Source organism: Macaca mulatta, chromosome 6 (assembly GCF_049350105.2).
Source record: "Macaca mulatta isolate MMU2019108-1 chromosome 6, T2T-MMU8v2.0, whole genome shotgun sequence".
Classification (NCBI taxonomy): Eukaryota; Metazoa; Chordata; class Mammalia; order Primates; family Cercopithecidae; genus Macaca; species Macaca mulatta.
In genome coordinates, this window is record NC_133411.1 from 85,471,202 (window position 1) to 85,498,871 (window position 27,670).

The 27,670-nt window shown below is 41.2% G+C and overlaps 3 protein-coding genes across 3 annotated transcripts in view; 1 reads left to right on the forward strand and 2 right to left on the reverse strand.

The window, feature by feature from the left end:
* The window catches only part of DMGDH (dimethylglycine dehydrogenase), a 120,620-nt gene extending 107,883 nt beyond the window's left edge, over positions 1-12,737 (reverse strand). The window contains exon 1 of the mRNA XM_078004926.1: positions 12,636-12,737. The gene's annotated coding sequence lies outside the window, so the exon portion shown is untranslated. The remainder of the gene's footprint in view (positions 1-12,635) is intronic.
* On the forward strand, positions 4,853-25,989 carry BHMT (betaine--homocysteine S-methyltransferase). Its single transcript, XM_015140323.3, has 8 exons — positions 4,853-4,962; positions 9,199-9,331; positions 12,658-12,776; positions 13,954-14,145; positions 14,804-14,951; positions 19,402-19,584; positions 21,187-21,415; positions 24,634-25,989. Exons 1-8 carry the CDS (start codon positions 4,930-4,932, stop codon positions 24,815-24,817), a joined length of 1,221 nt encoding a protein of 406 aa, XP_014995809.1. The 5' UTR covers positions 4,853-4,929; the 3' UTR covers positions 24,818-25,989.
* The window catches only part of LOC144341459 (uncharacterized), a 112,626-nt gene continuing 98,896 nt past the window's right edge, over positions 13,941-27,670 (reverse strand). Inside the window, exon 2 of the mRNA XM_078004934.1 lies at positions 13,941-14,057. Coding sequence (XP_077861060.1) covers positions 14,037-14,057 — 21 coding nt within the window. The 3' untranslated portion in view covers positions 13,941-14,036. The remainder of the gene's footprint in view (positions 14,058-27,670) is intronic.

Below are 27,670 nucleotides of genomic sequence, written 5' to 3' on the forward strand. Positions count from 1 at the left end.
AGGTGACTGGGAATGGCCATGAGTCGGATGAGATTATAAAGAGTTTGGGGAGATTTTGAGAAAAACAATCTACTGAAAAGAAAGCATAGAGTAACTCTAACGAGTGTGATCTCTGGCTTCATTCGGCCCAGCTGATGTCCTCTCTCAGCTCTGTGCTTACTATTGACATGATCTTGGGAAAGTTCTCATTTGGCCTCTGTGGGCCTCAGCACTGTCATCAGTAAAATCGGGCTGGTGAAATCCCTACCTCACAGGGCTATTGTGAGGATTACATAATGCTTACAAAGCACTTAGCACAGCTAACTCCACATAGGAAGTGCTCATAAAGTTATAGTTATCTGCTTTTTTTAAAAAAAAAAAAGCCACAAAAGGGCATGTGACAGGCTAATCATCCTGTTAGAAAGCATTCGAGAAAAAGCAGAAGAGAGGAAATTTCAGAGCTAGAAAGGGAACTCAGGATGCAATTACCATGCTGGGAGGCTAGTTCTGGGAAACTGGGGGTGTCCAGAATGAACGGGAATGTCAGCTGGAGGACTCCTCTGTGGAAAGCTAGGAGATGCTGGAGATGCTGGACACGCTGGCTAATCCGCAAGCCCTGAGGGAAGCATTTTCACCTGTGGTGGAAGGAAGCCCTGAGCCATCAAGCAAAAACAAAAAGCTCAGCTGTTTGTCTAAGAACTAGGAAATTAAAGGCAAAAACTCAAGCATGGGCAGAAGTTGGAGACACCAGCAGGAGCCACAGGCACCATCAGAGCCGGGCTCAGGAAGGGCTTGCTGACTGCAAGGGAAAGGCAATGAAAGCACCCTGGGAAGAGGCTGTTTTGTGCTCTAAGTTTATGCCAAGCCAAATGCAAAGACAAATCTGAAAAGTCACCCAGCTTCAACTTCTAATTTTCCATATGAAGACACTAAGACCCTTTAAAGGGGTGTAATTGTGCAGTGTGGTTGACCATGCATGAGTGTGTTGGGACAAATGCATGTGTGTGGCCACTGCAATAGATAAGGTACTGGACAGGACAAGTAAACTGAGGAAAGCCTGTGCACCTGGAGAAGAGAGTTTTAGAAGGCAAATCCACCCCATCAACCTTTTAGTATCATCATTCTGACAACAAAAAATAACGGGGGTTAGTGGCAGTAGGAAAATGTAAGGCAAATGAAATCTTCGGTTTGGGGGCTACTTGGGGGAACATGTTTTTTATAACCCCAAATACACCTTCTATTTACAGCAGAAGTTGAAAGCCCAAATGCCTTTAAGGTAAGGTAAATATGTGAACCAGAAGAGTGCAGGGCAGCTGGGTGCGGTACAGCCAGCCAATGGGAAGGGTGGAAGCACCACATAAAGGAATTTACATTCAATTTTTTAAAAACACTGGCCTTGCCAAAGGAAACACAGAAGTTGGCTCCATTTCCACATCAGCAGTTTGCAAACACTGTTCTGTACAGTGTTAAAATGTAAAACCACCATTAAACACAGTGTTAAAACATCATTAAACATCATGTTAAAATATAAAACATCATTAAACACAGTGTTAAAATATCTTCAACGGTTTAAGGCTAAATGAAACATATTTAGTCTAAAAAGGCCTGTGAAAAGTCAGTTTCATTTAAAGGAGATCCCAGTTGAGTGGGAAATGAAAAGTTCTGACATTTTTCCATTTACATATTGGTAAAAGAAACATTTTAGCACTTATTTGAGATGGTTTCTATCTCCTCCTTTGGTACCTCCAGCACCAAGCATAGGGTTTAAAACATTGTATTAATGGTACCTAAATGTTTATTGAGTGAATAAATAGAATTTTAAATAGAACAAAGCACTGGTCGGAAACAGAACAATAACCGAGTCTCTTTTGAGGTTGTAAAATGAAGGGGGTGGATCTCCAACTCTAAGTCTCCTCTTCTTCTTTGAGATTTATTTTTAACCCCCAACATCTTTGTACACAGCCATGGACTTCAGTCTTATGACCTCCCTCATCTGGTTGACTCCAGTAGAGATCAGAGAACATAGGCAGCCTCCCAAGGACAATTTATTACAGAACTCACTTCCTGCCGGGTGCGGTGGCTCACGCCTATAATCCCAGCACTTTGGGAGGCTGAGGTGGACGGATCACCTGAGGTCCGGAGTTCAAGACCAGCCTCTTCAACATGGTGAAATCCCGTCTCTACCAAAAAATACAAAAGTTAGCCAGGCGCGGTGGCGCCGGCCTGTAATCCCAGCTGCTCAGGATGCTGAGGCAGGAGAATCACTAGAACCCAGGAGGCAGAGGTTGCAGTGAGCCAAGATCGCACCACTACACTCCAGCCTGGGTGACAGAGCGAGACTCTGTCTCAAAAAACAAACAAACAAGCAAAAAACCTCACTTCCTAAGTGGTATCCAAACAGACTTAGTTATCTGGGAATGGGGCAAAGGAACTTCAGGGAGCGTGCTAATGATCCTTCTAACTCCCTAACTTCGTGGTTCTTGAGAACAAAGAGTGGACACCCACCTCACAGAGCTGTGGGGGGTAAATAATGTGTGAGTAAAAGGCTCAGTGCCTTTTACATACATGGTGGATATTATCATCTAGTATGGAAATAGGAGGTGAATAATTTTTTAAATGGACCTAATTGGGGGTGGGGGCATGGGATAGTTAGGACAACAAATTTGAGAGGCCCAGGAAAAACAAAAATATTTTGACAGCGCCTATAAATCATTCTGGAAAAGCTGGGAGTGGATAATTTTTTTAAAAAACGAAAATTCCCTATGTTCGAGTACAAATCCTTTTATATACATCTATACACTTAGGTACGCAAAAAATTCCTCTGCAAGAATGGTTAACAGGCAATAGTGGTTACCTCCAGGGAGGGGACTTGATCTGCAACAGCAGCTGGGGAAAGGCTTCTAAAATTTTTTTTCCATGTTTTTTTCTTGGAGAAATAAAGAAAAAAAAAAGTAAAAATTTTGCCATGTGTCTACATTACCTATTAAAAATTCATAATTCATTTGTAAATTTAATGCTACTAGGTTAAAATTTCTCCCAAGTTGTGCCACATTTTGAGGAAACAAATTGGGAAACTCGGCTTTCAGCCTCAATAATATTGTTAGAGAGCTGATACCGCCCCCTGGTGCCGGGTACCCACCACTGTGGCTGCTCCCTGCAGCTACCGCCGGGCTCGCTCTAGACCTGTTTATCTCACCAGTGCTCACCAGGTGAACACCTTAACCAGTTAACGCATTAACTAACTAAACCGTTACCTATTCAGATACTCCAGCGCCTTCATAGTTTTTTTAAAAAAAAAATCTAGGTACTGTGAAGAATGACATTACCTCATGCCTCATTCTTGCTGACCCCAGATCACAGTTGGGGGTGGAGGAGCCGATGAAATAATAGATCATTTGAATGAAAGTATATCCTTTCACCTTTTCATTTCTTTTTTCCATTTTAAACTTGACATACTTAGAAGCAAAAGGGCATTTTTACTTCCTCAGTTGTATTTCAAACACACGTCATTTTAGCAGTTAAATTTGTATTAATTCATCAGGTGTTGCAGTAACTTTCTTCTCTGCATGTGTTGAGATGGAGGTTCTTTGTCCACATACAGAATTTTTCACATGCTTTTATTTGGGTAAAATTTTCTGAACTGTGTTTCAGATATTTCGTTGTTCTGTAGGCTATTTACTATCATGCTGCGCATGTTTTCTTCTTTTGAGACAGAGTTTCACTCTTTTTGCCCAGGCTGGAGTGCAATGGTGCAGTCTCCGCTCACTGCAACTTCTGCCCCCAGGGTTCAAGCGATTCTCCTGCCTCAGCGTCCCGAGTAGCTGGGATTACAGGCGGCCACCACCACGCCCGGCTAATTTTTGTATTTTTAGCAGAGACGAGGTTTCACCATGTTGGCCAGACTGGTCTCGAGCTCCTGACCTCAGGTGATCCATCCTCCTCAGCCTCCCAAAGTGCTAGGATTACAGGCATGAGCCACCGTGCCGGCCGTGCTGTACATTTTTTAAAGTAATGTTTTTATTATTTTAAAATCAATGTATTCTCATTATAAAAATATTTTAGAAAATACAGTGAAACATGAAGAATAAAATAAAACTAGCCTTAATTCCGCCATCAATAGGTAACTACTGTTAACATCTCTATTCCCTCCAGTTTTTCTAATGTCTATGTTTTTATATCGTTTTCCTGCTGAATTTTGAAGTCTTCAAAGTACATTTCTGCTTCCATTTATAAATGTTAAAAGTCTGTCCTTGTTAAATATTACAAACATATTCTTATTAGAAACTACTGTATTATTAGAAACTGCAAGGCATGTTTGGGTATAGGTGTATAAGGTCATTTTGAACATACCCGCCAATTCAGGGTTAGTATTGGACTCTTCTATTAAAGCCGCATTTGTGTCCCGTTATACTGGATGTATATCACACAGGAGATCACACTCCAGGCTGAAGATCTTCCAGGACCATCCCCCAAATTCCATAATCTTGACGCCTTGGCCTTTGACAAATATTTGAGCATCGAATGGACTTCTCAGAGGCCTCTCTGGCAGCCTAAGTGGGCCATAGTGCAGGCGAGCAAGAGGACGGTTAGGGTCGGGGCAAAAGTGCAAGAGGCAAAAGGGACGCTAGGCAGGTTTGAAATCTAAGCGAGTGGCAACATCGCTTTTTCTTATCTTACTTTTCAGTGGTTCCACCCATTCAGGTGATCAATCTGGATCACCTCCTTGGCAAGCTAGGTTCCCAGCAGGAGGCGGGCCTGATGAAGGGCTGGTGGGCGTGTTCCCGCCCAAGGCCCGCGCTGGCCCGCGCTGTGGCTGGGAGGCCCTCCCCGCGCCCAACTGCGGGTATAAAGAGGCAGGCTGCGGACTCGGAGCAGGTCGGGGCTGCGCAGCGCGAAGGCTCGCCTAGTCGGTCCGCATCCGTGTCGACCACCTGTCTGGACACCACGAAGATGCCACCCGTTGGGGGCAAAAAGGCCAAGAAGGTGAGTCTCCAGGAGACCCGCGGGCCCTCTCCTCCCCCTCCCACCTGCTCTGTACCCCAGCCTCTGGGAGCGCAGAGGGGCCCTCGGACCCTGCCTGCGACCCATCATCCTCCTGCTCGCTCCCCTCCCTTAGCCTCAGACCAGAATGAGCTTCCAGAACTTCTCCAGCGGGACCCCAAGGCGCCTCTGAGCCTCCCCACGCCTGCTCCACGTTCAGAGGGCGGCCTCAGAGCGCCTCTCTCTCCCCTCCAGCCCCAGCCCCGTTTGGACCAGAGTGCGCCCCAGATTTCTGTGATCCTTGCCCCTCAGACCCAAAGGCACCCTCTGAGCCATCCCCGACGGCTGGGTGTCCCCAGAACTCCAAGCCTCCCAATACCTTCTGAACCTGGCACCCCAAGACCAAAAAACTCCCCAGAGACACTGCTTTTAGCCCCACAGGCGCGATATCCTGTCAGCACTGAGCTGCGTAGCGCGCCTGGCGCGCTCCGCATCTGTGTCTGCGGGGGCGGCTGCGAGCGCCCTCTGCACCCGGCGCGCACATAACGGGGAGGAGTGGGTGGCGCTGGTTCCGACATTTTCCTGGACCCGCACCGCGGGTGTCGCCGCCTCCCCGCCGGGTTCTAGCTGTACCCAAGGCCTAGGCGCTGGTTGGGTGATTGCAGATTTTCACAGGCAATTTGATGTCCGAGATGACAGAAAAATGTCATCCGAAATGTCAGCCTCGAAAACATGGTTCAAGAAAAAATGGGCAGAGTGGCTGTAAGATACTGAGGAAGGGCTGTCGATGAAATTGTAAAACCCAATTCCAGCTCCAGATTAACAAATCCATCTCTTGGCTTTCCCAGTGGCTTGTTGGGAGAAGTGTTTTCAGTCCAGATGGTAGGCCTTCCTCTAATTTGGGGAACGAACGGATGGATAGATGGACTGACTGCCGTGGAATGAGACTGGACGGGTGGGAAGAGAGAGAAGGATGGAGGGAGGAGGGAATAAACTTGACCTTTTGATATCAAAATGCCCAGTCCCAGGCCTGGCACGACAGAGGCCCCCAGAAAATGGTAGGGAGGCAGCAGAGGGGGCCAGGCCAACTGCATCCTCTGGGCTGTAAGAACAGTGAGAAAGGTCCAGCTGTCATCCCAGTGCCTGCCCTGCTGGAGAACCAGCTGAGGTGTGTCCAGTTTCTAAAGGGATGGCCTCCCAAATCAAAAGACCTCTACACAAGGAAGAAGGTCAATTCGGTTACAGATTCTAAATGCATCATCATGTTGATGGCATGAGTGGGTGCTGAGATGGCAAAGGACTATGGACTGTCACCAGTCCAAGGAGGGTGAGAATCTCGCCAGTCCCTAAATGTACTAAATTAATAGTCCGTAGAGACTGGGAAGGATGATTCCTATAGATATAGATATAGATATAGACATAGATATTTTTTGTTTGTCCCCATTCTCATAGCCATGTAATTCTAACTTATTCCCCAAACTCAAACTCAGAAAATCTAACATTTTAAAGAATTATCTTTATAGAATTATCTAAGCAACAGATGAATGTAAGATGGAAAAAAACAGTTTCCTCAGTAACTTGTTTCCATGCATATGTCAGTGTTAAAACAATATATGGACAATAAGATGTCTACACATTTGAGTTTAAAATTAAAATAAATGTTACAAAGCTTGCACATGTTCATTATAAACAACTAGGGAAAGCACAAAGAACAGTGCCTGTTAAATTCTGGTGTATATTCTGCTAGTTTGTTGTTGAGGCAAATACGTACTTTTTAAACAAAAATGGGCTGATATTACACATACTGTTTTGTAATACTTTTTCACAAAACAGTATATTTTTTTCATAGCACATTCCGTTTTTTAAAAAAGTCTGTTTAGCTTGGGAACAGAAAATCCTGAAGTCTAGATAATTTTAAAATGCAATAGAATGTAAGAGATAGTATTTCCAGAGAATCACTCAACAAGTGCATGAACCACATAGTAGTTGAATCGCCACTACCCACCCTGCCACCCAACATCAGATCCTTAGCTATGCTGCACATTAAAATGTTGAGGTACTAAATATATATATATATATATATTTAGTATATATATAAATATATATATATTTATAAGTATAAATATATATTTTTATATATTTATACTATATATAGTATATAATATTATAATATTTATAGTATATATATTTATACTATATATATTTATACTATATATAGTATATAATATTTATAGTATATATATAAATATAATATATATATTTAGTGTATATATATATAAATAAAATATATATATATTTTATTATTGTTGTTCTTGTTAATTAGGTCATAATCAAAGTTGTAGTTTTCAGATGTGACATTTAGACACATTGCAATCATGACGAATGTTTGGATTTCAAAATGACATGTGATGCCGGGCGCGGTGGCTCACGCCTGTAATCCCAGCACTTTGGGAGGCCGAGGCGGGCGGATCACAAGGTCAGGAGATCGAGACCACGGTGAAACCCCGTCTCTACTAAAAATACAAAAAATTAGCTGGGCGCGGTTGTGGGCGCCTGTAGTCCCAGCTACTCGGGAGGCTGAGGCAGGAGAATGGCGTGAACCCGGGAGGCGGAGCTTGCAGTGAGCCGAGATCGCGCCACTGCACTCCAGCCTGGGCGGCAGAGCGAGACTCCGTCTCAAAAAAAAAAAAAAAAAAAAATGACATGTGAGCCATTTATATTTTTGTAGTGCTTTGTTATTTTATGGGCTCCCGGAAGATAACATGGCTTCAACATTATGGCTTGAAAATGTTTTGATCTGAAAGGTATATTAGGGAACACACAGCATAATCCTACCACTTTGCTTCTGTCTGGTGAAATGTCAATTGTTTCCTCTCTCTGAGCACCAGCTGTCTAAATGGCATGGGAAGGGGCAGTGGAGGGGAAGAGAATGAAAATGAGGGAGGTTCTAAAAAGGCGGCAAAGAATTGGGATACAAAATCCTGTGACTGCCTCTCACAGATTTCTGGAATGCTTGTTATTATGTCAGCTTTTGTTTTATCCACTGTTATTGGTAGTAAATGGAACACACTAGGTAAATACATCCCAAGTTATTCCTTTACACTATATAGTTTTTTTCAGGGCTGTCCCGCCACCCCCAATCCCATTTAAAATCAAATATAGATATTATTTAAGCATAAAAGAGTCAGGAAGCCCTATGCTCCCCATCTGGAAGACCATGTATAAATTACTCAGGGACTCTGGGTCTTGATTTTTCATTTGTGAAATGAGAGAGAGATCTCAGTTGAATTGAATACTATTTATTTTTAAAGTCTATGATTCTTTGAAATTACAAAAAAAAACTATTAAACTAGAGAATTACTTTGTAATTCACAAAACCCTTTCAAAATACTTAATTCCAAATTTATCTATAGAACAACAGGGTGATTACTGCACAGTATTGTAAATGGAATAAGTATGGAGATTGGGCTGAAAATCATTCAACAAATACTTTAGTGGTTTCTTCCTTGTTCTCATCATAGAGTACAGAATGCGCACACTCATAACCTGGTCTGTATAGCACAGCTACTGCTGCGGAAACTCAATGTTAACACCAAAGATAGAAGTCTTTGAGTGATTTGGCCACCTTTTCAGTCTTAAAATAAAATGGCTTAATAGCATTGCTGGGCACTGTGGCACGAGCCTGTAGTTTCAGCTGCTGGGGAGGGTGAGACTGGGGGATCTTCTGAGCCCAGGAGTTCAAGTTCCTCTGGGCACAGAGTGAGACCCTGTCTCTAAGAAAGAAAGAAAAAAAAGCATTCTATGCCATTTCAACTTGTTTAACAATTTTAACCCTCTCTTTAGCTTGTTGATAGAGTAAGAAGACTAGTATTTACCATTTTAAGAATCTGTGCTTAAGTGCAGATTTGAGGCTTCACAACAAAATCTTTTCATTTAATCCCTCAGGACATAGTTCTTGAAACACACCTCCCATGGTATTCTTCAAACACTCTTTAACATGTTCTGAAAGACCCCCGCAACCCCAGCACATACAAAGGAATACACAAATGTTTATTTTATGAGCATTCTGGTTGTTTGTCTTATAGATAGCCATAAATGTATACATAAAATATAAATTTTTCTCTGAAAATTCTAAAATAAACCACGCCTCTCCAAGAATATATTAGCAAAAATAATAAAAATAGAAAATTCTCTTAAACACTCAAGTAACTCCTTTTCCTCCCTCATCTGTAATTTTAGGGCATCCTAGAACGTTTAAATGCTGGAGAGATTGTGATTGGAGATGGAGGGTTTGTCTTTGCACTGGAGAAGAGGGGCTATGTAAAGGCAGGACCCTGGACTCCTGAAGCTGCTGTGGAGCACCCAGAAGCAGGTTGGTGCAGAGCTCTATTGTAAGTTCTCATAAAGGAGCCGGGTGTGGTGGTTCACGCCTGTAATCCCAGCAACTCAGGAGGCTGAGGTGGGAAGACCACTTGAGCCCAGGAATTCAAGACCAGCCTGGGCACACGGGGAGACCCAGTCTCTCAGAAGTTTTTTAAAAAATTAGCTGGGCATGGTGGTGCACGCCTGTAGTCACAGCTACTTGGGAGGCTGAGGCAGGGGGATCGCTTGAGCTATTTTATGCAAATGATTGTGTGTATTTGCAGTGCTTTTGTAATTGAGACTAAGTGGTAGCTAGAATTGATGGAAACCCCGAAGAGTCTTCCTGCAAGCTGGACCTCACCTGCAACATTTTTATATATCCGGTGCCTGGGCCTGACTTTTTCATGTTCTAGGCAACAAGAAAGGAGTGGTTATGCTACAGGCCCACAATCCCCTGTCCAAACCACATTTTGGGGCCAAATGTGTCTTGGAATCCAGGAATCTGGGGACATTAGAAAGTTAATACAGTAGCATATTATGTAACACTCCCAATGGACCCTGAAGCAGCCCCCATTGAAACACATTAATACATTTTTGCATCAAAATATATGACTACCTTTACTAACTGAAACATGTTTATCAATACCTTCATGTTGGTTCAGGTCATATTTTGCCCCCAAATGGTTTTGCTGCAAACTTACCCAACTGAAGAAATACTTCAGAATTTTATTCGACCTTTTAGAGTTTACTGTGGAATTTCAAAAACTTGCATTTCTCAAGCTAAATCTATAAGGCTAATCTCCAACTATGCTATGTACATATGTAATCATGTATCAATGTATACTTAGCTTCTATGATGTTAAAATAAGTAATATAATGAGGAGTTAAGGCCACAAAATGAAGGTAATCAATTAGTATAGGTGACATCATTGTGTAAAAGGGACTAGTCCTATCGTATTATGGGTTAGAGGATGAACCTAGGAACCTTGTGATCAGGAAAATGTAGGTGAAAGGATACTCAGAAATTACCAGCCTCATTCTCTTGCTAAAGTTCATGCCCAAAGTTATGGTTCTTGCACCCAGTGGAAGCAGTTTTAATTCAGCAATGAATTCAGGTTATTGGGGTCTGGAAGAGTTTGAGGAATCTGCCTTTCTGATAATTGCCCCCAGGTGACTCTAAGATGGATCATACTTAGAGAATTACTGCAGTTTTAGAAGCATGATGAATAATCAAGAGTGAGGAGTTGTCTTCAACTGTTTGAGATCACTGCCCTATGGAAAAATCTGATAAAAGTTTATAGACCTTCTGCACTGTAAAATGTATTTATACATAACAATTTGCACACATTTCCAGGGTTTTTTCATGAAACCTCTGGAAATCCACCCAAGGACCACGTAAGTGGACTTCATAGTTATAAACCATTTCTTCCCAGCGTCCAGAAACCTAGTATATAGGCCTTTCTGTCCTCTCCAACCACAGCAGCTCTGGGTTTATCTGACTGATATATGGGACTCCCTATATTTTTAATTGGTTCTGTTATTATAAAACAAGTTTGAAGCCCACTAATTTAGGGATGCTTTTGAGGTCCCACTGAGAACTTTCTATGATTAAAAAAATCATGGAAAATGACTACAAGCTTACAAATCCATTTTCTAAAATTTAAAAGCTTTTTTCACTTATGTATTCATCTATTTACAAACAAAAACCAAGGTTTCTATGTTCCAGGCACTCTACTGTACTACGCCTCTGGGATGCAAGAGATGAGTATAGACTCATCTCCTGTGTTAGTCCCAAGGGCTAAGAACTTCAGCGTCCTAGCAATTTCCTAGCCTCTCATATAGTTGCTCCTGGACCTTTGGATTTCATAAACCTCTGAAATTTCAAAATAATTTTCAGGAGCTGATATATTAATAGCATGCTGATTTCTTACTTTGCCCAGTTAATTCTCCTAACAAAAACAACCATCATCCAAGTTTCACTGTCATTTTATAAAAGGAGTTTTTTTCCACTATCTTACAATGGCAGTTTTTGACAAGGCTGAAAACAAAGATGGGTTGGGGAAACTTTTAAAAGAAGATGCCTATGCCTCACTCCAAACCAATTAAATCAGAATATCTGTGGATTTGACATTCCAATTCATAATTTAAAAAAAAGTTTGCAGGGGATCTAATAGGCAACCATAGCTTAGGACAGCCATTTTAAAACAAATGATAATTTATTAAACTGAATACATTTAGCTATATGGGAAAAAAAATCCCACCATATTCCTCCAGCTGATAAAACTTTGCCATTTGGAGGCCTCACACCCATAATCCTAGTACTTTGGGAGGCTAAGGCGGGCAGATCACTTGAGGTCAGGAGTTCAAGATCAGCCTGGCCAACATGGCAAAACCCTGCCTCTACTGAAAATACAAAAAATTACCAGGCGTGGTGGCAGGCGCCTGTAGTCCCAGCTACTCGGGAGGCTGAGGCAAGAGAATTTCTTGAACCCAGGAGGCAGAGGTTGCAGTGAGCCAAGATCACATCACTGCACACCAGCCTGGGTGACAGAATAAAACTATCTCAAAAAAAAACAAAAACAAAAAAACAAAAAAAAAAAACCTTGCCATTTGGCATGCATCCGTGGATCTGTGTTTGGAAATCCTGCTCCAATTCTTATTTCACCCTGCTACCAGAATTATCTTTTGAAAAGACTGTACTAATCACATCATCCAGTTGCTTAAAAACTAAATATTTCCCTGATTCATGAACTCCAGCCATTCAAAGTACTTGTCATTCCCCCAAATGCTATGCCTGTTCCTGCCTTATTATCTTTGCTCAGGCTGTTCTCTCTGGAGGGAATTCCCTTCCCCACCTTCTCTGCCTGGCAATAGCACAGAATTCTTCCAAGTGCAGCTCAAATAATTCCTCATCTTCGGACCTCCTTGCCCCATGTCCTGGGTAGAAATGATCCCTTCTTCCTGCATAACCCAACCATGCAGTGCTGTAGTTAGTTATTTCTAGACAGACTGTAAAGTTGTCCAAAGACAGGATACTTGTGTCCGTGGGTGCCATCCACAAATACAGTCAATGAATGATAAACAAAGTAAACAATGAACAAGATGAGCAAATACAGGAATATGAGCATCCCCTGGCCACTCATTCATCTAGTCACAGCAGATTTGCAGGAGTTGCCAAGAGACTTCAGATCTACCTCTCATCTACCCCTAAGATGTGCAAATGTCAAGCAACCAGAAATTCAAGCAGTTATTTTCCTGCTTGTTTATCTGAGAGCCATTTGAAAACACTGTGGGTTAATAAACAGAAATTATACCTTTCCTCTTTCGCTCTCCCAGTTCGCCAGCTTCATCGAGAGTTCCTCAGAGCTGGCTCAAACGTCATGCAGACCTTCACCTTCTATGCGAGTGAAGACAAGCTGGAGAACAGGGGAAACTATGTCTTAGAGAAGATATCTGTGAGTAAAACCAGCTGTGGAACTTTTAGAAGGATATTGTTGACCCATTGCATCAACAAAGCTCCCATAGAGAAAAGGGTTCAGCCTCTTCAGAGTTTCGTTTTATTTCTAATAATACAAAAATGAGAGGCGTGAATAACAGCCTTAGGTTTTATTTAGCTGTAATCCCCAAAATTAACAAAGAGGCATTTAGCAAAGCAGATGAAAGAAGAGGTATTTAATGATTAATGATTCTCCTAGTCTCCTAAGTTGCTGAGTAAATTGGGCATCCTTACAAATTCTTTCATCCTTAATGTTTTTAAATGTAGCATGGCTAGAGGAAAGATCGTAGGCATAATAAATAAGTAAACCTGGAATAGTGCCTGACTCAACCACATCTACTTTGTGATGTTGGACCAACCCCTTTACCCCATCAAGGCTGAGGTTTCCAAAATTCCATGAGTATACAGTGCTAGGTTTGGGGAGCTTTTTGTTTGTTGAGCATAACAAACAACTTTTAAAGTCTAAATAATTAGAAAAGACCTACGGTGAAACCCCGTCTCTACTAAAAAATACAAAAAACTAGCCGGGCGAGGTGGCGGGCGCCTGTGGTCCCAGCTACTTGGGAGGCTGAGGCAGGAGAATGGCGGGAACCCGGGAGGCGGAGCTTGCAGTGAGCCGAGATCCGGCCACTGCACTCCAGCCTGGGTGACAGAGCGAGACTCCGTCTCAAAAAAAAAAAAAAAAAAAAAAAAAAGACCTTATTAGTTATGCACTTATCTGTTAATTGAGAATATACATACAAAAATGTCCTGAATTCTATAGTTATTTAAATTTAATTTTATAAAAGCAAATCATCACCACCACTACTATTTGTTAGGTACTCTTCTAAGTGCATCTTAGGCACTGGAAGATACCAGATAACATCCTTCGATGTAAACACTTTTACCATCTCACACATCTTTGGTATAATGTAATGTCATATATAATATATATTTATTGTTACTATCACTATTATTAGTGTTATTGTTATTGCAAACTGTTCAACTTGGTATAAAGCTTTGAACTATTCCATAACAGTCATTTTCTGGAATAAGATACTATTGTAAATATACAACTAAGATGTGAATGTTTGAATAATAATTTTATTTCAATTTCACATGAAAATTTAGAAGTCTCATATACTCACCCATTTTAGGGGCAGAAAGTCAATGAAGCTGCTTGCGACATTGCCCGACAAGTGGCTGATGAAGGAGATGCTTTGGTAGCAGGAGGAGTGAGTCAGACACCTTCATACCTTAGCTGCAAGAGTGAAACTGAAGTCAAAAAAGTATTTCTGCAACAGTTAGAGGTCTTTATGAAGAAGAACGTGGACTTCTTGATTGCAGAGGTAAAGAATAATGTGAAAGATAAGAAAAATACACCTAGTACATTTTCTCTACCTTTGGCTTTCAAGAGTACTGTGTGGGGTTAGGTGACGATCATAACTAGTAATAGTAATATTTAGTTTTTGAAATCGTTTCCCAATTCAGGGCTTCTGATAAATTTGATTCAGTTAATCTGATATGGTGTTTTTCCAACTTTTTGACTGCAATTTATAGTAAGAAATCATTCTATTTCATTTAAAAAATGCTAATGGGTCACAATTCAAAGTTTGAAAACAGTAATAATGAAGTTTTTAAGCAATAGAATACGTTTTCAAATTGTTTTGGGAGAGGCTGGGCGTGGTGGCTCACGCCTGTAATCCCAGCACTTTGGGAGGCCAAGGCAGGTGGATCACAAGGCCAGGAGTTTGAGACCAGCTTGGCCAACATGGTAAAACCCCGTCTCTACTAAAAATACAAAAATTAGCTGGGCATGGTGGTGGGCGCCTGTAATCCCAGCTACTTGGGAGGTTGAGGCAGGAGAATTGCTTGAAAATGGGAGGCGGAGGTTGCAGTGAGCTGTACTCCAGTCTGGGTGAAAGAGCGAAACTCTGTCTTAAAAAAAAAAAAAAATTGTTTTGGGAGAAACGATATTAAAAGTACTCTAACCTTAACTGATTCCAGTATTTTGAACATGTTGAAGAAGCTGTGTGGGCAGTTGAAACCTTGATAGCATCTGGTAAACCTGTGGCAGCAACCATGTGCATTGGCCCGGAAGGAGATTTGCATGGCGTGCCCCCCGGCGAGTGTGCAGTGCGCCTGGTGAAAGCAGGTGATGACAGATTTCAATCAGTTTGTGATTAGTAAGTCTTAAAAGAACACGTGAGTGCACATCTGTCTACGAATCAGTGTATACTACTTTCATTAACATAAAAACCATTAATTTACTTTTGTAAGAATATTGATATTATTGAATCCCAGATGGAAAAAAGTTTTAAAAATACACACACATGCATACACACATGCACACACACACACCAGGCTTCTGAAAGGAGCAACTAGCCCTAGCTGGAGGTTTAACATCTACAAGTAAGGTCTTTAAACATTAATAACTTTTAAGTTAGTTGCCCTGTTTGCCAAAGTTTTTCAGTCTCATAAATTACTAGTATATTTTGCTTTTTATAATTGGTATAATAAATCAGAAAATCCTTTGATATAAAACACTGACAACCCAGTATATCTTTTGTATAATTGTAAATCCATTCCAAATATTGGGTTTCATTTCATTTAGAAGAAACCCACAGACTGTTTTCAAAACTGCCCCATTTTAAACCCAGAAAATAATTGTCAGGGAAAAAGCCTGACTCACTTTGTATAATAGAGAAATTTTGACTAGCATTTTGTTTAATCTCTGATTTTTACCCAATTCCTGATTTTTCGTGAAAATAACTTTCATACTTGTCATTAATAATAACAAATATTTAGATTTAGGGACAAAATTGTATAATCATAATTTTTCATGGGGAAATACAACAACTAGGGGAGAGGCAAGTTAACTTTTTGTAGAAAGATCAGAGGAGGCCTTCATTATCCCTATTGTTAATTGGAATGAATGCATGGCCTGCATCTAATTCTTCCCTCATTCTGTACAGAGTAGATGGCTACAATTTTTTATATCGCTGTATCCTGTTTATATTCTTCATAGCACTTCTCACTTATCTCATTTGTTTAACTGTTTAATGGCTGACTCCCTCACTAGATTATAAGATCCATAAATGCAGAGACTGTTTAGTTCAGTACTAAGTATCCTGTGTCTAGCGTAGCATGTAGCACATAATAGGTCCTTAACAAATAATCTGTCTAGTAAATCTAGTCCATCTTCCAATGTTTAGTTCAAATTATACTTCCATGTATCCTTACATAATTTTTCCTACCCCAAGTGATCACTTTTTCCTCTCAGCAATTGTAACATCTGCTGTTTATACCACTCATTAAGAATAGCCTCAGTCTAGTTTCCAGTCAGCGAGAATGTTAACAGGGTTCTGGGGTTAACTACATTTAGAAAAGGCTGCGCTGAACCGAATTAAGCAGATATCTTGTTTTGTTTTGTTTTTTGAGACAGAGTCTTGTCACACTGTCGCCCAGGCTGGAGTGCAATGGCGTGATCTCTGTTCACTGCCACCTCCGCCTCCCAGGTTCAAGCGATTCTCCTGTCTCAGCCTCCCGAGTAGCTGGGATTACGGGCACCCGCCACCATGCCCAGCTAATTTTTTGTATTTTTCAATAGAGACAGGGTTTCACTATGTTGGCCAGGCTGGTCTCGAACTCCTGACCTTATGATCCATCTGCCTCAGACTCCCAAAGTGCTGGGATTACAGGTGTGAGCCACTGTGCCCAGCCTTAAGCAGGTATCTTTACTGTGGAACTTATCAAAATCTTTGGTATGTTCACATATATTCCTAGTCTTCAAGAAGGTGATGTAGTGAACAGCTACTTCCTAACTTAATTGATCATGGAACATTATTTTCATGGACCAAACCTTGGAAAACCCTGTGCTAAATTATAAAATCGTTGATGTCAGGAACAATGTCCTCTATTTCTACTTCTCTATAATCTCTTGCAAGGAGGCTTATACCTAAAAGACATCCAATAAATAGCCAACATATTATTAATTTATTAATAGAATGAAGTTCAGCAAGGAAAGAGAAACTCTGGCAGCACAACATCCAAAAAAAAAGGTAGCCAAAGGTTTTCAACAGTTTATAGCTTAGTTGATATCAGTGACCTTCCTACTGGGTTCCAGACTTGGATTTTGTGGATATATATACTTGTGAGTATATGTATACACAATCTGATGAATATATATACATATATGAAGCATACAAGTATATCTATACATACAAGTATATGTATATACACACACACATATTCTGGATACATATGTATACACACACACACATACAAGTGTATTTACTTCTGGAAACTTGTATATATCCACAATATTCAGGTCTGGAGCCCAATGGGAAGGTCAGGGTAAGAGAGAGAGATCTGGGTATAGATGGTATTGAAAGTCTAGAACAGAAAAGGAAGTTTAAAAGTGCTAGGATTACAGGCATGAGCCACCACACCTGGCCCAAAAAAGTCCTTTAGAAACAACTTCAGAGTTCATCAACAGGTGAATGGATAAAACAAAATGTGGTATATCCATACAATGAAATATCATGCAGCAATAAGAAGAAATGAAGTTCTCAAACATGCCACAACAGGGATGAGCCTTGGAAACATCATGCTAAGTAAACTAAGCCACTCACAAAATGACAAATATCATATGATTCTGTTTATATGACATATCTAGAATGGGCAAATCCACAGAGACAGAAAGTAGATTCGAGGTTACCAGGGGCTAGCAGAAGGGGAAAATAAGGAGTTAGTCCTTAACGGGTGCAGTTTCTCTTTGGGGTATCGAAAAAAATGTGGAAATAGTGATAATAGTTGCACAACATTGTGAACCTAATTAATGCCACTTAAAAATGGCTAAAATGGGCCAGATGCAGGGGCTCATGCCTATAATCCTAGCACCTTGGAAGGTAAAGGTGTGAGGATCGTTTGAGGCCAGGAGTTCACGACCAGCCTGGGCAACATAATGAGGCCCTGTATCTACAAAAATAAAAATTTTTTAAAAGGTTAAAATGCCTAGTTTTACATGATATATATTTTACCACAATTTTTAAAATTCAAAAAAAAAAAAAAAAGGAAAGAAAGAAAAGTCCTATTTGGGAATTCCTCCCACTTTGAGAGGATAGAGTAAAGAATTATTATGTCATGATGCCCTCTCAAATCTTCTGGAGGAGGAAACTTCCAAAATCATGTCTAGTGATTGCCATGGTAAATCATCTTTGGTCCAAATATAGTTAAGAACATAATGACTATAAAGAAAGTTTTTGAAGAAAATGGAATATCTAAAACATATTTTGTTCTCACTAAATCAAACTTCACAACACCAAATTTTACAAGAATACTATAGGAAGACAATCCCATATAGTTGTGAGTCTGGGGAGGCTGAAATGTAAATTAAAAGCTTGTCAAAATGACTAATAGGTTAGTAACCACATTGAGTAGCTGAAGTCAAAGGATTTTTGAGATTCTTTTTCCCCAAACTATTAATCCTAGACACAAAATTCCTTCTAGAAAACACATGTCTAAAAAACTTTTTTCTAAATTACATTCTGCTGCTGTGCCCAAGAAGGCTAATGAACTTATTAAGCTGGCCTGGTGAAAAGGAACATTTATTTACACCTCAAGTTAAGCAGTATGATAAACACAGGTGTAATCTAGCAGCTGGGAGTGTTGAAAAATTATTGTGCTTGCAACATAATGTCAAACATTGAAAGTTTGACTACTAAAATTTGAAGTTTAAAAAAACTAATAATTTTTGTTTTGAAAAAAGATGGACAGGGCTGGGCGTGGTGGTTCACACCTGTAATTCCAGCACTTTGTGAGGCTGAGGTGGGCAGATCATGATGTCAGGAGATGGAGACCATCCTGACCAAGATGGTGAAACCCTGTCTCTACTAAAATTAGCCCGGCGTGGTGGCATGTGCCTGTAGTCCCAGCTACTCAGAAGGCTGAGGCAGGAGAATTGCTTGAACCTGGGAGGCAGAAGCTGCAGTGAGCTGAGATCGTGCCACTGCACTCCAGCCTGGGCAACAGAGCAAGACTCTGTCTCAAACAAACAAACAAACAAAGATGACACTTCAATTATACCAGACTCTTCAAAGCACTTTTCACAGAAAGCGCTTCCTGCCTGCTAGTAATCATTCTCACTCAAAGGTAAGAGAGGTTTGTGGGGAATGAGGACCCAGTGCTATGCTTCCAGTTCATCGTTCCAATTAAAATCTTCCTGCTGGGCATGGTGGCTAACGCCTGTAATCCCAACAGTCTAGGAGGCCATTGGATCACTTGAGCTCAGGAGCTCGAAATCAGCCTAGGCAACATGGTGAAACCCCGTATCTATTTAAAAAAAAAAAAAAATTAGCCAGACATGGTGGCATACACCTGTAGTCACAGCAACTTAGGAGGCTGAGGTGGGAGGATTGCTTGATCGCTTGAGGTGGAGGCTGCAGTGAGCTGAGATCACACCACTGTACTCCAGCCTGGGCGACAGAGTAAGACTTTGCCTTAAAAATATAAAAAAAGCTTCCTGATTCCTGATGAAGAGAGGAGAGCTGGTCCTGCTGGTTTGTGGTACATCCCTAAGGCTATCATGTTCTTCCCACTCACAGGAGCATCCATCATTGGTGTGAACTGCCACTTTGACCCCACCATTAGTTTACAAACAGTGAAGCTCATGAAAGAGGCCTTGGAGGCTGCCCGACTGAAAGCTCACCTGATGAGCCAGCCCTTGGCTTACCACACTCCCGACTGCAACAAGCAAGGATTCATCGATCTCCCAGAATTCCCGTTTGGTAAGACCAACATTTGATAAATCATCTCAATATCTTCATTTGATATTCATGTAAACTCAAGTAAATCTATACCCAGAGATCTTTTGTCATGGTGAAGAGATGGCTTGGTGTCTCCTCATGTTTTGTCCCTGGTTTCTGTCCCTGCAGCCAAAAGCCCCTTGGGTATTAGAGAAGAGCAGAAGGAAAGGATGGTCCTGGCTAGCAAAAAAGACCTCTGAACTTAAATATAAAACCTGAGGTGAATCAGTATCTAAATAGGCAACCAATGAGTCATACTTTGGGGTTGGTGAGGATGCCCTCCCATGGGGGAATCAGCAGATATTTAGCTCTAGTTCTAGCTCTGTTGCTAAGTCCTGTCACCTTAGGAAAATCTCTGAATTCCTCTAGCTCTCAAATTCCCTATTGGGAAAATAAGGTTAGACCAGTTATCTCTAAGGTCCTTTTCTCCAATTTTTAATATGGCTCAGCTACTCCAGAGTTTTGGGATTGCAGGCAAGATACCATCATCGAGTGACTGTGTAACAAGTTTTAATGAAGAGACCAAGCAGATGAAGTGAGGGGATACTTGCAGTCCAGGGAGAAGGAAAAGGTTTCCCAGCAGGTTTGGGAAGAGGGGGTGGGTTGATGTCAAAAATTAAGCCAGAGTGGTTAACAGGGACAGGGCATGCCCAGCCTACTTCCTTCTAAGGTCTTTACACCCTATCCTATATTTTATAGGGACCCTTAGGCAAGTAAGATATTTTAAAATACAATCACTTTGGAGGAACCATGAAGGAAGAAAGGCAAGGCATTTGTCTCCCTTAGGCAAGTAAGATACTATAAAATACAATCACTTTGGAGGAACCACAAAGGAAGATAGTTAAGGCATCTGTGTTACTTACTGCTGTATAACACATTAAATTAATGCAAAATGTAGTAGCTTGAAAAACCACTTCTTATCTCACAGTTTCCCCAGGTGAAGAATTCAGGGATAGCATAACTAGGTGGTTTTGGTTCAGGGTCTCTTAAGAGGTTGGAGTCTGGATATTGGCCAGGGCTATTATCATCTGAAGGCTTGATGGGAGCTGGGGGATCTACTTCCAAGCTCACTTAATTGGCTTTTGGGAGTTAGTGTCAGTTTCTTGCTGTCTGTTGACTGGGGGCCTCAGTTCCTCAGCTCATGGGCCTTTTCACTGTGATGCTGGAAAACATGCTTGCAACATGTGATGCTTGCAACATGGCAGCTGGCTTTCCCCAGGGTGAGTGCTCCAAGAAAGTACAAGGCAGAAACCATAATGTTTTGTATAGTCTAGCCTCTGAAGTCACATGCCTGTTCTGCCATATTCTATGGATCTCACAGACCGGCCCTGTTATAATGCAAGAGGGGACTGCACAAAGGGAAAAACATCAAAAGGCAGAGGTCATTTGGGACTCTCCTGAAGACTGGATACCACAGCATGTAAAAGTGAACATATAACACAAAGTAGCAAAGTTTTTCTTAAATGCAAGAATTGAATATTGAAAACAATTCATTTATTGAAAATTACATACTTGTAACTACTTATCTTGAATTTTTATGAAAAGAATGTATCATGCCTAATGGCATAATGCCACTTATTACAGGACTGGAACCCAGAGTTGCCACCAGATGGGATATTCAAAAATACGCCAGAGAAGCCTACAACCTGGGGGTCCGGTACATTGGCGGGTGCTGTGGATTTGAGCCCTACCACATCAGGGCAATTGCAGAGGAGCTGGCCCCAGAAAGGGGCTTTTTGCCACCAGCTTCAGAAAAACATGGCAGCTGGGGAAGTGGTTTGGACATGCACACCAAACCCTGGGTTAGAGCAAGGTAAGCGTCTTTTACTATCCCAAACTAATTTAGATTATGAATATGTTCAAGTGGGGCCATTTAGAAGAGCGCAGCGAATTTGTTGTGTGATGATGAAGAATCAGTCATCCCCAAATTCTCTCCCAGAGATGTTTATAAAGCATCCTTATTAGGTGTTTTCTGGAGATTGTTTTAAGAATATAGAATGTATTTGGCCTGATTTTGGATTTTGAAAAGAAAAATAACTAAAAAAAAAAAAAAAAAGTAAAAATATAGGCTGGGTGCAGTGGCTCACATCTGTAATCCCAGCACTTTGAGAGGCCAAGGTAGGCAGATCACTTGATCTCGGGAGTTTGAGACTAGCATGGGCAACATGGCAAAACTCCATCTCTACTAAAAATACAAAAAAAAAAAAAAAAAGAAAAATAGCTGGGCATAGTGGTGCACGTCTGTAATCCCAGCTACTTGGGAGGCTGAGGCATAAGAATTGCTTGAACCTGGGAGGCAGAGGTTGCAGTGAGCCAAGATCACGCCACTGCACTCCAGTTTGGGCAACAGAATGAGACTCTGTCTCAAAAAAAAAAAAAAAAGAATATAGAATGTAAATAAATATAAGTGGCAATGAAATGTGATTTCGTGCTCTAGTAAATTACCATTAATGTGGTGCACAATAATCTTAAATTGCATTGATTTTTAAGAGTTAAAGATCACTTAAGTAAAGCTAATACTATATCAAGCGTGATTTTCAGAGCTGGGAATACAGTGGCAAATAAGACAGGCAAGGTCCTTGCCCTCAGATTTTACATTCCAATGGGGAAGATGAATAATATACTAGTAAAAAAACTTATGTCAGGCACTGGGCAGGGCAGTAGGAATACAGAAATGAAAAGCTGTGGCTTAGAGACTCACAGTCTACTGGGTAAACAAATACGCAAGCCAATGTATTATACTGTGGTAGCTGCTTTAGTAGATGTATGGATAGAAAAGTAACAAAAGAAGAGAATGACTATCTTTGCCTACCAGAAAGATATTTTAAAAGAAGGGTTTTGGGGCTGGCTTTTGAAGGCTCAATAGGCTTCTACCATATAGAGAACTAGGAAGCAGGTAGAGGACGGGTGCTGCAAGCAAAGGTAGCAGTTTCACTCTGTTCAGCAGCTATTAACAGAGCACAACTATCTGTCAGATGCTGTTGTGGATGCTGAGGTAGCAAGCTAAACAAGGAGCTAACAATCTAGCAGGCAGAATGATAAACAGGTAATGTCCAATACAGTAAGTCCAAGGATGAAGATGTGCACAGGTGCGCAGGGCCTGAGCTAATGTCCCATGGGGCAAAAGGCAGAGGGAGGGTGCATGAAGGATTTATAAGAAAGCTGATGCCTGAGTTGAATTCTGATACAGGAATTACATTGCTAGAGGAACAACCCTCAGGAAAGCACTGAGAAGTGGAAAGAGAATGACACATTGAGAAACTAGAAATTTGAGAATAGCAGAGACAGAATTTGTTGGAAGAAGGAGGAGGAGGCAGCCTCTTTATTTGTGCTCATGAGTTACGTCAGACCCCATCCCAAAGGCAAAGAGGAGCCTGGGGTGGGGTCTCAAGTAGTCCAGGGCAAGGTTAGATTAGAAAGTCAGCAAGTTGTAATTGCCATGTGAAGAAGACTTGCTAGGAGGGACAGCAGACAGGTTGAGGCCTGAGCCAGAAGGAAGCAAAGGAAATCGAAGGGCAGAAGTGGAACCTGAAGAGTGAGAGGTGCAGAAGTTTTCCAGGGTTTGGGGAAGAACAACCAAGGTGAACTCAGCTGGCTCATGAGGATGTGAGGAAGGAGAGGTAGTATAAGTGGAATAGACAGTACTCCTATCCCAAATTTTTCCTGTGCATATATTAAAAGAAGAAATTCAAAGTGGACATAGTGACTCACACCTGTAATTCCAGCACTTTGGGAAGCCAAGGTGGGCGAATCACTTGAGCTCAGGAGTTTGAGACCAGCCTGGGCAACATGATGAAACTCTGTCTCTATAAAAAATACAAAAATTAGCTGGATATGGTGGTGTAGACCTACAATCCCAGCTACTCAAAAGGCTGAGGCAGGAGAATCACTTGAACCTGGGAGGCGGGGGTTGCAGTGAGCCAAGATCATACCACTGCACTCCAGCCAGGGTGACAGAGTGAGACCCTGTCTCAAAAAAGAAATTCAAAGTAATTTTAGACTTATAGATTGAGGGGAGGGGGTGGATTTTTAAGTCCGGATTAATGTGTGTTTTAATGGATGCACTCTTAGAATCCAAAGACGGCTCCCTCAATATGCATTTATAACAGAACAAGAAATCATATCAGTTTTTACATCAAAGGGCGCCTTCTAGGACAAAAACCATTTTTGGTTTTTTTTTTTGAGACGGAGTCTTGCTCTGTCGCCCAGGCTGGAGTGCCCTGGACGGATCTTGGCTCACTGCAAGCTCCGCCTCCTGGGTTCAGGCCATTCTCCTGCCTCAGCCTCCCGAGTAGCTGGGACTACAGGCACCCGCCACCTCGCCCGGCTAGTTTTTTGTATTTTTTAGTAGAGACGGGGTTTCACCGTGTTGGCCAGGATGGTCTTGATCTCCTGACCTCGTGATCCGCCTGTCTCGGCCTCCCAAAGTGCTGGGATTACAGGTTTGAGCCACCGTGCCCGGCCAAAAACCGTTGTTAATGAGGCAGATGCCTCTAGAGGAAACACTGTAAAAAGCCATCCAGCAGAATGGACCGCTTCCCAGTCCCTCCACTGCTTCTGATGTTTCTTCTCATCTATAGAGGTAAAATACAATGTACAGTAACCTTTTAATGAAAACACGGCATCACGGATGTAGAGAAAGCCTGCCGCTGTTGGTTGTTGCTGTTCAGCAGCTGCCATGGGTATTCTAGTGATGCTAGTGGGCTGCTTAGTTACCCTGAGCACATAATTTTTTCACTGTGTTAATGGTATGTCATACTTTTCCTGTTAAGTATTAATGTGTGGATAAGTATAAGCAAATGATTGTTTATCAGTAGCATATAAATTTGGAGTCAGGAATCATGATGAAGCCAAACAACCACAGACTGTCCACACAGGTGGCTGAGATTGACACCTTTGCTTTTTAATGTCTGATAGGCAACTTTGTGTGCTGCATGAAATTATTTAAAATATTATATAATTTTTAAATGGTTCCATGACATAAAGACCAAAGCTAGGAGGAGTCTGATGTCATGTGTTTTGTTCACACAGGGCCAGGAAGGAATACTGGGAGAATCTTCGGATAGCCTCGGGCCGGCCATACAACCCCTCAATGTCAAAGCCAGATGGCTGGGGAGTGACCAAAGGAACAGCCGAGCTGATGCAGCAGAAAGAAGCCACAACTGAGCAGCAGCTGAAAGAGCTCTTTGAAAAACAAAAATTCAAATCACAGTAACCTCAATGGAGGCTATTTTTGATGAATTTCTAGGTGTTTGAGCCACAGTTCCTACAAATAAGGAAAAGAGGGTTAAAAAGCAGTGCTTTCATGAATGCCATCCTACACATATTATTGCTATTACCTGAACAAAATAGAATTACAAATAGCACTTGACAATTTTAAAGTATGTTTTAGAAGTTTTCTTAGGAGCAAAATAAGTACAAAGTAAATCTTGAACAGGTTCACTAAGCACCCACTCTGTGTAAGGTATTATGGAAATCACTGGAGCACAGGAAAAGTAATTCAGATGTTAATCCCACTTAAAGAAGTTTGGTAGGCTAGCAAAGAGGATGAGACATGAACTGTCATAAAGAACTCAGCAACCAGCCAGGGACAGAAAGTGCTATGGAAAGGGGCTTCTAAACTCTTTTGAACATGACCCTTAGTAAGAAACACAATTTATATAATGACCCAGAAAACACATCACATCTTACTGTCAAAATTAAATGTGTGATCCATCCTAGCATTTTCTGTTCCATTCCTTTTAATTCTATTTCATTTACAAAACACACTAGTTGAGACCTTTCAAATGGATTTTTATGACCCACTACTGGGTTTGGATTCACAGTTTGAAAAACATTGCTGTAGGACACTTCAGATAAGGAGACCATCCTGTTTAAGTTTATTCTTATAAGCAGGTCAGTCATATGAGACTTGATCAATAAATATCCAATACCCAGAGTCCTGCTCTCAGAGTTCCAGAGTTCTTCTGTTTCCTGACCCACTTTTCTACCAGTAAAAGACATAGACCAATGGGGAGGAGGGAGGAGAGATGGATATTTCAGCCCTCTCCAACCTGGTCAACACTGGATGCCTCTGGGCCATAAGGCTAAGCAGAGTGAGCTTGTGTTAGTTGGTAGCTTTTAAAAAATATAATAAGAAAAAAGTAGAGATTCTCTAAACTCTAGCCTGGTTTCCTAGATTGAGAACTACGATATTTTTCTCTGATAATTAATATCTACTCTCCTACAAGAGCTCAAGCCTGAAGATACAAGACTATTAGAAGAAACATGGCTACCCTCAGTGTATTAGAAAAAAGGTAATGCTGCTTTCTAAACATTCTTGAATTGTTTGAACTGTTTTGAAATTGTAATTCTTTTCAGCTATTAAAAAGAAGAGCAATGAGACTATATTGCTTGTATTTTATTCTTATCCTGGTTCTACAATTTGCTAAGTCTTACGTGAAACCTCTATACCTCAATTTCTTCACCTATTTAAAAGAAAAACCTACTTCACAAGTATGCTGGAATTTTAAAGGAGCAGGTGGCAGTATTTTAAAGGAAAAGAGGCCCTACTGGCTCTTTCTGGAGAGCCAGACAGGGAATTCTAGAAAACAAAAATAGGCCAGGTGTGGTGGCTCACGCCTGTAATCCCAGCACTTTGGGAGGTGGGCAGATTACTTGAGGTTAGGAGTTCAAGATCAGCTTGGCCAACATGGTGAAACCCCGTGTCTACTAAAAATACAAAAATTAGCTGGGTGTGGTGGCATGCACCTGTCGTCCCAGCTACTTGGGAGGCTGAGGCATGAGAATCACTTGAACCTGGGAGGTGGAGGCTGCAGTGAGCCGAGACTGCACCACTGCACTCCAACCTGGGAGACAGAGCGAGACTCTGTCAAATAAATAAATAAATGGAAAGGCAAAGAAATTGCCAGAATTTTCTTACTGAGAGTTAATAATCCACCCCTAATCCCCCAATGCATAGAAACAGAGCCAAAGCAGCACAACTTTCAGAGGCTGCATATGACCGAGATGAAACAAGAGTGAACTCCCCTTTTTATTTTTGTTTTTTTTTTTCTTTTGGCAAAGTTGTTATCTATCATTTCTCTTATATTCTCAAACCAAGCTCAGTATTTAAAGCTTTCACTCACAGATGATATGTTATTGGACTTGCTGTTCTATTACTGTGTAAAATGCATGTCCCTTTAATATTCTTTTCAGAATTTTATTGCCACCAAAATATTATAACCTTTAATCATTTTTATATCCATTGATTTTTTAAAATATTTCCCTGAAAAGGAGCTATGGTGAAGATATTCTTGAATTAAATTATATGTCAACACTGCCTCCTAGTGGTATAGTACATATTTTGAAATGGTTTTTAAAATTTCAGTCCCTCCTCCAAGCACGTGCATTTTATTTCCAGAAATCTTGTTCATTAAGAGAGAACGTTCATTTAATACCTAAGAGTTGACTTATGTTAAATAGAGACATTTCTCACTGGTAAATATTTTTTATGGACTCCGAGCCAGAGGGACCTTAGAGATCAAAAGTCCAAACTATCCTTTCAAGGATAAGATTACCAAGGCAGGATGCAAAGTCAGGAAGCACTTCTTGCTAGTCCAAGGCTGTCAAGAAAGACGGCTTTAGCTTAGCCTCTTGTAGGAAGGGTTGGGGGAGCTGGGGGGCAGTACCAGAACAGATGGTCCACAAAACTAAGGAGTCATCCTCCAGCCAGGAATAAAATAAAGTTCTCTGGCATTACTCAGAGTAAACATAAACTCACTAAATAAACTGTTTGCAGTTTATACCCTGACACTTCTACACACTGTAGCAAAGCACCTTTGATAACATAGCCAAGCCAATGCAGACCCCTAACGGAAACAAGAACTGCACAGGAATGGATCAAAAACATCTGTTCCCAACTTCTCCAGATGGGGGCAGCAGGTTGTCAGCAGGAAATACATGAGCAGCCTTATTTTGTTTGAACTTAAGTTATTTCATCAGGCTAAGCTGTAAGAGTAAATGACAGAAATGTCTGAAGCCCTCTTTTTGTTTTTGGTCAGTTTTTTCTTAAGACATGTGGATCTTT